General features: G+C 44.1%; 1 protein-coding gene across 1 annotated transcript; it reads right to left on the reverse strand.

Annotated features, from left to right (window-relative positions):
• Positions 1-3,337: 3,337 nt before the first annotated feature.
• On the reverse strand, positions 3,338-11,010 carry LOC307223400 (phospholipase A2 inhibitor NAI-like; the record flags this gene model as incomplete). Its single annotated transcript, XM_079989370.1, has 5 exons — positions 10,944-11,010; positions 9,738-9,860; positions 5,723-5,875; positions 4,028-4,174; positions 3,338-3,516 (listed from the first exon to the last, which is right to left on the reverse strand). The coding sequence occupies exons 1-5, from the start codon at positions 10,993-10,995 to the stop codon at positions 3,338-3,340; spliced, it is 654 nt and encodes a 217-aa protein (XP_079845496.1). The 5' UTR covers positions 10,996-11,010.
• Positions 11,011-12,012: the final 1,002 nt, after the last annotated feature.

Genomic DNA, 12,012 nt, shown 5'->3' on the forward strand with positions numbered 1-12,012 from the left:
CAGCGGGGTTCACAATGCACCCCCTGATCTGAGAGATGGGGGTGCCAAATACTTGGCACGAGCCCTCGGTGAAGTCAGCTCTTCCTGACGCCGATTCCAATTAGCGCGTGCTGGTTGCTTCAGCTCATAATTATAATTGGAAACAGATGATTGGAAATGAGGCTGAAGCACATTTATCAAGCAAAGCTTGACGATAAGGCTGCTGAGTAATGGATCTCTGCGACCGGGAGCGACGGACGGATAAGTAAATCTTTTTATGTGTCACCACCAAGAGACTGTATGTTTGGAACGAAGGGGGGGTGGAGGGAAAACCCTTTTTTCTTCTTTATATGATGTGATAAAAATAACCCTCCACCCCAGAAAGAAACAAGATCGTCACATTTTTTAAGAATCATAAGCAGGATTTTAAGAACTGTGTGTGAATGTGGAATACAAAAGGAGAGAAGATTGGTGAACGGGGAGGAATTTTTATGACACAGTTAAAAAATGGTGTCTCGCCAAGACAGGCTGCCGGAGAAAGAAAGACGGGGGAGGAGAATCAGGAATGTTGGAAAGAGAAGGAGTGACAGAATTGAAAGTTTGACCTGACAGAGCCCCCTGATCTACTTGATTTATTTGGCTAGCCTGGAAAAATAAAGGACAAACCGAAGATTAATTTTGTTTACGGAAGTGTCGAACAGAGGCTGTCCTGCGCTGATATAGCTTCTGAAGAGAACCCACACAGAGATGCCAGCTTTCAGTCTGCTTGTGAGAATCATCAGAGATCGCAAAGAAAGGAATGTACGACTACAACAAGATGGAAAAAAGTAATAAAAGACTATCCGGATTGAACTGGATAGAACTGATTAATTAATACAGTAAAATAAGTGATGTCTGGACTTATCCGGAATTTTGGACTCGTGCGGAGCTTGATATATGGGTACCTTCAAAAATTTAAAATTTGGCTGTATAATTCGGAACCAATGTGATTTGAATAATGTGATGTGATTGGCCTGTTAATAAAAATTATTTTTTTTAAAAAAGAGAAAGATGGAAGAAAGTACAGTGGTTACGAAGGGGATCTTTTCCGGAGGCCTGGCCATATCCCAAAATCTTCATAACCTGAGGCCCCCTTTCTGCACATGTGTGTGGTGCTGTGGAGCACTTCTGCTGAAGAAACATGCTTTCACAATTTCTTTCTAAAATCACCAAGCTGTTCATTTGTCTGAGTAAGGGAAGCCAAAGGAGAGAGAAAAACGGGAAACTATGGAGGCCTTGAGTAATCTATACCAGGAGTGGGGAATCACTGGCCTGGGGGCCAATTGCAGCCACTGCATGCCCCTCCACAGGGCCTATGGGGGGGAGGTAGTACATCCCTGTTTGGGATCACAAGGGGGACATCAGAAAATGTTTGCATATATTGTGTGAAGACTAGCATTTATATTTTGACTACATAAAACGCCACGGGGCCTCTTCCTCCCTCTGCTTCCTCTTCTGTCAACAAGCCGCTGCTTTCTTGACCCCATGGAAATAGAGAGTTGGTGCTGAAGTCCTGGTGAAAGGTAGCGTGACTGGGCATGGTGAGGGGTGAATGAGAAGGCGGACTTTCCTTGCCTCTCCTGTGAACTATGTGCTCTGCTCTATGAGGGGACTGCCACCCGCCTGTGAAGTGTGGGATATTTACCATGCAGCAAAACCAACAATGCCTGTTTGCTAGATAGGCAAATGAGAGGAGCTGAAGCCCTCTGAGTATTTTCCTGTATGGTTCCTAGAAGGAACTCTGAATGACACTCCCACTGTGCCCCGTTTGTTGAGGGTGTGGGCACTTCCTCTTCCTTTTTGCTCTCTCATCATCATTCTTCCAGCAATGTAGAACCATTTGCTTGTCTGAGCTCCAAAGCTCATACTCCACCATCAGCTTGACCAAAGTATCTCTTTGTAACTGGGTCACCATTTTAAGCCTCTGGACAAAGCTGCTGTATCTGTTACTCTTCAGCAAGTATTCTGAATGAGTATATGTTATCTTTACCTTTTGCAAGCAAGAATCTGTGTGATTATTTTTTTAAGGGGGGGAAGGAAAGACTTTTTAAGCAGCAATGGCATACACTCTGCTGAACTTACAAACATGAGGAAGGGAGGATAATATCTAATAAATACAACTTTTCCAAGCATCAATACACATCTCTACTTGCAGGGCAGCAGGTGATGGCATGATGTGATGTCATACCATCATGTTGTGCTTGTGGGGGGGGGCACCCACATACTGGGGCTCAGGTTGGTGCCTCTGGTCACAGGTGTCTCCTCCTCCTCCTGCAACAGGCTACTCCCCCCCCCAAAAAAAAAACCCCAGGAGGGACATGAAAAGAGTAGAGGTGAGATCAGCTGTACCCCGTCTCAGTCATGGAAAAAGCCCTGGAGAGGAGACTTAGGCAGATGCGAGGTGTTTGTTAATCTTTCGCCTTGGCAACTGATTTCATGGAGTAAAACCCACAGGAAATGAGCTGTTGTATTCATTAGGCCTGACACTCTGTGAAAATTGTGTTTTTACTAAGAAAGAGTTAACTCAAACTTTTGTGGAACCAGGAGAAACCCGAGTCCCCCTAAAAAATGGAGGCAAAGCTTGCTGGCTCTCTTTAACTGTGAGGCCGAATTGTCTGCCTCAACATTCAGTCTGAGCTGTTACATGACTGAAATGTGTCCCAGTATAGGACTGTCATTGATTAATCTCCCCCAGGAATTTCAAAACGACACTTTAAATGTATCTGAATTTGTAGAAGAGGGACAGGCCACACCAAACTTTAAAGTAAATACCTTAGATTATTTACATGGTTTTGCAGAAGAAAATATGCTGTACTCATTGATTGATTCTTAAAGAAATTCCTGAAGTATTAGCTTTGGTGGGGGTTGTGCAGCACATCTGCTGTGGCACTCCCCATTTTACCTCTAGTGGCGAAATGGGATAGACCACTCTTGACAGCAAGGCAGCCCAAATTCTGCCATTCTTCTCTGGTAGGGACTTTATCTTCCTTCCATTTCTTTTTTCTCCCCATTTTACCTTGAGTGGAGAAATGGGATGCACCACCCAAAGTCGACTAATTATTGATTCAAATTGGACCTGAAAGTCATCCCTGCCCGCTGCCAAAGCTATCTGCCATCTCCAAGCACTATTATTTTCCCCAACAAATGTTCCTTTTGGTAAAATGATACAACATACATGATTTGCCATATATATTTATTTTGGGCATGATTCAATGACCTCATTTGCACATGAAAGTCAAATACAACCTTTCTTTGAGGAGGAGCTTCTAGACTTCTAGAAAGAAAACCTGGGAGTCCTCAGGCTGAGACCACCCCTTCTTCAACCCCTAGGCGAAACGATGGTGTCTTCTGTGGCATCATCGCCCATTGCTTCAGTGCACTCTGTTTGAATGATCTCAAATCCCAATGATTCAATATCAGTCTCTTGCAACCCATCAAGGTAGTCACACAAACTAGCTGTTGCACAGCCTTGGACAGCGCCCAGGATGCTGCTTCCCCCTGTTGGGAAAAAAACACACACACATTTTTGGAATCCAAATCCCACTCTCTCAAACAGAAGGGTGGGCAACTTTTCTCAGACCAAGAGCCTTTTTCCAGTCTGGGTAACCTTCTGGGAGGTCCACATGCCAATGGAAACATATGTAAAATTCACCTTTACACTGCAGGCTATTTTCTAGATACATTCAAACCCCCCTCTCTGTTCTCCCTCCAGGTAACCAAGATTCAGGGGCAACAATCCAGCCAGGCGAAAGCATACAGGTAGGGTATGAAGTGGGGCTTCTGAGGGGCATGGCCTAGGGAATGGAAGTGTGGCTAAGGAGGATCCCAAAGGCCAGAGAGAGAGAGTCCTAGAGGGCTGCCTTTGGCCCCTGGCCACGTGGGTCTCCATCCTACCCCTCCCCCCAATTTAAAATGCAAATTTAAAGATGTATTTTTATTTAACAAAATCTATGCTTTAAATGTGTAGTACAGATGGGGCACTAGCTGCACTCCATCATACAAGACTCACCGAAGTTCATGTTAGCCGCAAGGTAGAAGCATTGATCCTCATCATTTCTGCAGCTGACCAACTTATTGCTATCACACTCATCTGAAAAGATGTTGATGCAACTCGGGCACTTCAGCCCATTGGGCTCCCTTGTCTCAGTATCAGGCACTGGAAAACAATCACAACACCAACATTGCAATTAGTCAATGTATTTCTTTTGCAGATGCAAACCACAACTTGCTGTATGTGAGGGGTGGGAATTGTACTCCTTCCAAGATGGATGCCTACTACCTTCCAGCACTTCTGCAAGTGGAGTGCTTCAGCCTTGCTCCATTCATCTAGGGCTACATTAAGGCATGGTGCAAGAGATTTCTGACTGGGGCCACATTCACAGCAAACATTTCAAGCACATGGATATCACTTTAAGCAATTGGGCTTAGCACTGAGCATCACTGGGGGGCATTCTGAGAGACAAAATGGTAGCCATGGATGCACACAAATGATGATAAAATTCTACAAAATGGCCATCTTCCTTAGAGTGGGAAAGAGAAAGAAAGCTCTTAGTAGTTTTATCCTTAAAAATCACTTCTGGGAAAACATGTGCTTAGTTTTGGTAAAATCATGATTTCACCTAAGAAAAAATGCCAGCTAATAAGAGCTATTGTGTGGGGTTTGTTTGCTAATCCATAGCTCTGTGAGGGGAATAGGGGTTTTCCAATTAACCCTCAGCACCCTTAAGAAACTACCACTCCCAGAATTCTTTGTCCTAGTGTTGTTATAGCATTTACAATAAAAGCTTACACTAGGGTGTTGGGAATGCTAAGGTGAACCACAAAATGGTGCCTCCTCCCACCAAGGAAGGAGGGGTGAGTGAAGATCTACATCAGGAACAAGGGAATGTGAACATCTACATCAGGAACAAGGGTGGGAGGAGACCAGAGGTCAAATCTGTACTTGAGCCACGTCACTTGCTGTTTGACCTGGGGCCAGACACTGCCCCTTAGCCTGACTTATTTTACACGGGTGTTTGAGGCTAAAATGGTGAGCAGGAGAGCCAGACACGACACCTTAAGCTCTTTGAAGGAAAGAGTAGGGTTGTAAATATCAGAAGCTGCTGCAGGAGAGGGACTGTGAGTAACATCATGTGAGGAATGTTTCTAGGACTGAGGTAGAACTGGTAAGCTTCCTTGTAATATTTGCTCATGAATGCTGCATGCTGTTCAAGTAATCTTGTTATTGATATATGGATTTTGGTTTTGTTCTATCTGCAGTCTTTCTTTTACTATGCTATGTTGTTTAATAATACAAATATCCTCTTAGAAAGCACTGTTCTGTTGGCGAAGACAGGAGCCCATGTTGCGGATGTTTGTAGAAGGCCTGGCCAATCCACAGGTATCATACTGCCTTCTCACTCGCTGGATCATCACCTTGTCATGGTGAGTGGGTTTGCACGCTATCAAAAATGATCTTGTGAAGCTCCTGTCAGAAGTCTCTAACGGTAATAATGAATGACTTTCAACCCCCCAAATAAAGCTCAAATAAATAGTCTTTCCTAGTGTCACCCTCAGGCACCTCCTGGAGCGACTGGCTGCCACCACTCCTCCTTGTCTAGCCAGTCCCTGACATCAGGACACTGCCAAAAACTTGTTTGTCTTTCTTTGACATCTCTCATTACTTGAGTTTTACGGGACCAGCTTTCCTGATGATGATACTTACATTCAGGACGTTCGCTGTTGCACATATCTGTCTTGCAGCAGGTTGACTTGCTGTGGAGGTACAGTGCTGAGCTTATGGAGACACTGGCATAGTTTTCCTCACACAACTCTGTATCGATGCAGGACTTGAGAACCACTCTTGACCCCAAAAGTGCTATAAAAGAAAGAATTGGAATAGGAAACAACTAGACCTGGAGATAGGGCTGGTCCACCCATGAGGCAAGGGTTGATGATCACCTTATGTGGCAGGATCCAGAGGGGCAGGGGATCTGACCACCAAGAAAAGCATTGCCTGATGCTGCTGCCTTTGAAGCTGTGGTGTGATCCTTGGAGGCAAGATCTGCCACCTCCTCGTCAGTTCCTCTCCCCCAGCTGAGCCACCCCGTGTCCCTGTTGTTCGTGATAGGGACCTTGGAGCTCCTTCCTTTTTCTTTTTTAATATAATGTTTATTAAAATTTCTTTTTTCGTTTATAACTACCAAATAAAATTTCTACATCACATATATGTTTGCTCAAATTGAGCATTGACTTCCTCCCGTCCCCCTCCCTGACTTATGCATTCACTTTTATTTTGCATTTCAAAATCACCCTATTTACTTTATCTCCATACTTAAAAGACTTACTTCTAATATTTATAAACAGGTATCAAATCATAACCTAACAAAATATTCTAAATCAATCCTGCAAATGTTTTAAAATGTTTGCAATGTCTATTCTTATTTTGTACAAATCTACTCCAGTCCTTTTCAAACAGTTCATCTCGCTGGTTTCAGATTTCGCCCATTGCAAGTTTAAAAGGTAAAAGGACCCCTGACGATTAGGTCCAGTCGTGACAGACTCTGGAGTTGCGACGCTCATCTCGCTTTATTGGCCGAGGGTGCCGGCGTACAGCTTCCGGGTCATGTTCCAGCAGGACTAAGCCACTTCTGGCGAACCAGAGCAGTGCACAGAAATGCAATTTACGTTGACGCCAGACCTATTTACCTTGACCTATTTATCTACTTGTACTTTGACGTGCTTTCGAACTGCTAGGTTGGCAGGAGCAGGGACCGAGCAACGGGAGCTCACCTCGTCGTGGGGATTTGAACCACTGACATTTTGATCAGCAAGTCCTAGGCTCTGTGGTTTAAATAACAGCGCCACCCGCATCAAATACCACCTCGGAGCTCCTTTCTGAGGCTCCCTCTGCCTCGCTTGTGCCCTTGGAGGCACACTACCTCTTTCCTTGTGGGGTGGTCATTCGCAAAGCGCAGGCTGCAAAGCCACCCTACCTGTGCCTTGCAGGGCTGCCTGCAGTGCCTGGCTGCCTTCAACTGGCAGAGTGGCTTCCGTCTTTCCTCCTGTGCTAAAAAAGCAGGCAGGTGGCAGCCAAGGCTGTCTCTGGCCAGAGCCTGCACTCCACCCATGCTCTTGTAGCTGGGGAGGAGGAACACTTTAACTGAGCCCCTGCCCCACTACTGGCTCATTTGGGGTTTCCGCAAAATTGCTTGGCTGAGGCGAGGGCAGCAGTGTGCTCTTAACCCAAGCAGTTTAAGGAGGGAGGAAGGGAGGAATAATCTTTATAAGCCTCGTTATGCAGCTTCTTTGTCCCACTTCCGGTATGAGAGACAGACCACGATGGTGATTTCACTTAGCGATATATCTTTCATGAAACTGCCACCCCTCCTGAGTCCCTCTGCCTCCAGCTCCAGGCTGCAGCTTGTTTAGTTTTTCCTCAGTGTGCTGGGTGCTGGAGGCAGAGGGACTCGGGATAGGCAAGGTTTCCCCCACCGATTCACTTATGAGTGAAGCTGTCATCACGGTCTGCCCCTCATACCGGTCCTGGGGCAATATATCAATAAATCGCCCAGGCCGAATCTTCAGTCACCCTTTCTTCCGGGTCTGCGGGGTGGGGAACATTTCATGGTTTGCCTCAGGTATCCAATTGTGTTGAGCTGGCCCTGCTTGGAGCAGAAAGAGATTTCTCCAGTTTTATTTATTTATTTGTTGAATGTGAGTCAGGAATGGAGAACCTTTGGCTGTCCAGAGGTTTCTACCACCCTTCTCCTTATCGAATGGGACCAGTTCAGGAGGTTTCATGGGAAGGAATTCATCAATGAAATAAGTTTTGTGGCTGCCCAGGTAACTGGACAGGGTGGATTAAAATCAATTATTATTTTTTAAAAAAATCAAAATAATCAGATTTTAAAATTTAAATCAGAATTTTTAAAATTTAAATTGGACTTTTAAAATTTAAATTGTATTTTTTTAAAAAAAATGCTTTTGGTGGAAAAATCTTTCTAAAGATAGTTTTCTATTTAAGTTACATTATAGTTCAAAGGCTATCCTCATCAGGAAATAAGGATTTGTTTTAAGTTTTTCATGTGCGCTATAACTCCCTCCAATGTATTTCTTAAAAAAACATGTAACCACAATAGTTAACAAACATGGATACATATGCTATAATGTTATTGTTTTAGTTAAATAAATTGTTTAAATTGTTATTAATTAAATGATTATTTTTCACTTCCAATAAAGTACAGCAGAAATATTGTCCAAATATAAACAGTTAATTTATTAAACCTCACGAAAATTTCATAATTATCTGTCAATGTATTTCTAATAGTATAACCAAATCAGTAATTTTTGATATAACTGTAAAAACTACTCTGAAAATTTATTATTCGAAAAAGGAAACCTTCATCTCGTTGTAAATATTAAGATTATACCAGCAAGAATGAGTCTTTCCGTAAAAATAAATAAATTAAATGAAGTCTTACTGACTAATAATTTAAATCATGATTGAAATCAAATCCACCCTGTAACTGGACCAATGAGAGTCGATGCTGGAGCTCATAAAGGGAGCATGTACCACAGGCAATTAGGAAGGGGCAATAGGTCAGCCCTGGACGCAGGTGGCGCTGTGGGTTAAAGCCTCAGCGCCTAGGGCTTGCCGATCGAAAGGTCGGCGGTTCGAATCCCTGCGGCGGGGTGCGCTCCCGCTGCTCGGTCCCAGCGCCTGCCAACCTAGCAGTTCGAAAGCACCTCCGGGTGCAAGTAGATAAATAGGGACCGCTTACCAGCGGGAAGGTAAACGGCGTTTCCGTGTGCGGCTCTGGCTCTAGCCAGAGCAGCGATGTCACGCTGGCCATGTGACCCGGAAGTGTCTTCGGACAGCGCTGGCCCCTGGCCTCTTAAGTGAGATGGGCGCACAACCCCAGAGTCTGTCAAGACTGGCCCGTACGGGCAGGGGTACCTTTACCTTTACCTTAATAGGTCAGCCCGGTTCAGGGAAGTTTTTAACGTGTGATATTTTAGTGTATTTTTGGTTTCTATGGAAGCCGCCCAGAGTGGCTGGGGAAACCCAGGCAGACGGGCGGTGTACAAATAATAAATTATTATTATTATGTCAGTGTCAGTTTCTCTTGGTTTCTTATTTTAAGTTCATATCTCCACATTTTCATATCAGTTGCCAACTCCCCCCACCCCCCATCAACATTTAGTGTGAATGTAATTTTTACTCTTAGGCCCTATCTGCAGGGTCATACTGATTTAAGTAGTCAGGTAGTCATGATTTCCCCCTTGAGGGGGGGGGGCAGGATGTTTGTTGACTATAATGGCTGTGAATCCTGGCAAACTAGCTCTCTCCCTTGCAGGTCATTTTTCACTTGGCCTGGGAGATGGGAACCTGACAGACTGACTCCAACTACAAAAGCTGCTGTACGTTATTGTATGCAAACTTTACCCTAGTGTGTGCATTTGTCTATTGATTACATGGCTGGACAACTGAATTGCAAAAATGAGAGAAGGGCAGATTCTGAAGAATGGCTTTGTTTTGCTCTGCCAATTGAGTAAATGTACCTTTAAATATGAACTGACTTGAATTTCTTCCCTGCTCCTACAGGCAATGCAGAACCTAGAACACCACTTTATGAAAAGTCATGTTCCGTGGCTTGTGGCTAAGATATGGCCTTAGAAAGTGAGTCAGGGGGTTTATGTTTTGGTGATCAAAGAGGATGAAAGTTCTTCTCACTTACACAGTTTGCCTTCTCCAGTGGCAGACAAGCAGGACTGGTCACTGGAATCGTCACACTCCTCAGTGGTGGCATTTCTGCAATCTTTTCCTTGACCGAAACAAGACTCACATATCAGAGATGCCACTGCAGACAGGGGGGAAATGGGTTTGGAAAACTTTAGTAACTGTGTAGGAGGAATTGGTCTGTGTAGGAGGAATAGGTCTGCGTCAAGGTACATGAACACAACACTTTCTGCTCCAAACTTCATCTTACAAGAGGTAGCAAAGGCCATCGACTTGGATAGCTTCAAAAGCGGACTAGATAAATACATGGTTACCATCCTCAATATATTTTTTCAATATATATTGAATCAATATATTTTTTCTGCAACATTGGAGGCACTATTTGTCTGAATACTAGTTACTGGAACCCGCAGAAAGGGAGCTGTTCACTCAGATCTTTCTTACGGGCTTCCCATAGGACCCATGGCAAGAACAAGAGGTTAGACTAGATGGACCACTGTTCAGCTACATAATGCTTTCTATATATATTCCCTCTGTAGTTCTTAAACTCTGTGAATAGGGGTGGGCCTTGCATAGACCAGAGAATGATTGTCCAAGATGGCTCCTGCAGGCTGAAAGAGAGGACCAGTAGAGAAGGTGTGGGGAAACCTTTAACCCTCCTTAAGTTGTTGTACTACAACTCCCATCAGCACCAGCAAACATGACAGACTCTGGTAAGCACATCTGGTACCCCGGCATCTGACTCCACTCAGAGATTCGGGTGGTGTGTAATACACGGAAACATAAGGTTTGCATGGGGGGTGGGTAATTCCCCTCCAAAATATGGGAAGAATTGTGCCTATACATTGTCTCCTATCATAAATTTCTATAAATGCAAGAAACTTACTCTTTGCTTTAAATATGAGCCAGGATTCTGGTTCATCAAAGAGTGAACTAGTCCCTTTCTTGTTTCCCCAATATACTTGGGGATGCCACAGCTCTCTGTATGCATTTGGTTAAATAAAAATTGAATATTGGCAACAAAAACAATATATATTAGAGGATCCTTTGTAATCTGGCCTTGTGCTTTATTTCTCCCCCTTTCAAAGGAACCACAAGATCTGGTTCCTTCCTCATCCTGCTTTAATGGCTGACCGCCCCCCCCCCCCACTTTATTCCTTCCTGGAATCATGACGAACAGCACAGCGGCTGTGGTTCTGCTCACCTGGAGGAAGCAGGGCCAAGAGGAGGAAGGAGATCAGGAGTGTCTTCATCATTCTAGAGAGCTGAAAAGGCAGGAAGGAGTTCGAGAACAGCACTGGGCCAAACAAGGAACTGATGCATGAAGAGGCTTAGTTGGATGAATTTATAGAGGATTGCAAAGAGTACTTTGCCAGCACCAGGAACAATGGATTCAGGACAGTGTCATAAATTGCTAGAATTCTAATTATGCTATACCATAATGTAAAGCACAGTGTTGAAAAGCAATTAAATCGCTTCCCCCTTCCAATAACTCCAAGGACACGTCCCTCTTAATCTTTGCCAGCCTCAATTTCTCAACCCTGGATGTGGGGAAACGGGTCCCATCAGGTTACAGCACTGAAATTGGATTAGGCTTCTGGAAGCCAAGGCGGTTTCCATGACAGTATGAACTTTTTTGAAAGGGGGACAAATGTCTCTCCACAGTTTCCTTTGTGGTACAGTAATAAAATGCACAGTGACCCGGATCCCCTCCATCCCATTAAATGCACTTGTTTGGGGTAAAGAATTGGTGCACTTGCTCTTTAAAATAAGTTGGTTAGAGTTAAGTGAGTCCCATGGACTACACAAAGATCAAACCTATCCATTCTGAAGAAATCAGCCCTGAGTGGTCACTGGAAGGACAGATCCTGAAGCTGAGGCTCCGATACTTTGGCCACCTCATAAGAAGAGAAGACTCCTTGGAAAAGGCTCTGATACTGGGAAAGATAGAGGGCAGAAGGAGAAGGGGACGACAGAAGACGAGATTGTTGGACAGTGTTCTCAAAGCCATTAACATGAATTTGACCAAACTGTGGGAGGCAGTGGGTGACAGGAGTGCCTGGGGTGCTCTGGTCCAGGGGGTCATTATTGATTGATTGATTGATTGGTTTATTACGGCCATTGGCCCATATCTAAAAACAATACATCAAAATTTATCCATAAACAATACAATTTAAACAGTTCCAAGTTAAAACACCCCTATAAAACCAATTTTACTTCAATTAAGTAAACTATACACAATAAGCTCCCTCTATGTCAACCGCAATTCAAAT

Source organism: Podarcis cretensis (genome assembly GCF_951804945.1).
Source record: "Podarcis cretensis genome assembly, chromosome: 8".
Taxonomy (NCBI): Eukaryota; Metazoa; Chordata; class Lepidosauria; order Squamata; family Lacertidae; genus Podarcis; species Podarcis cretensis.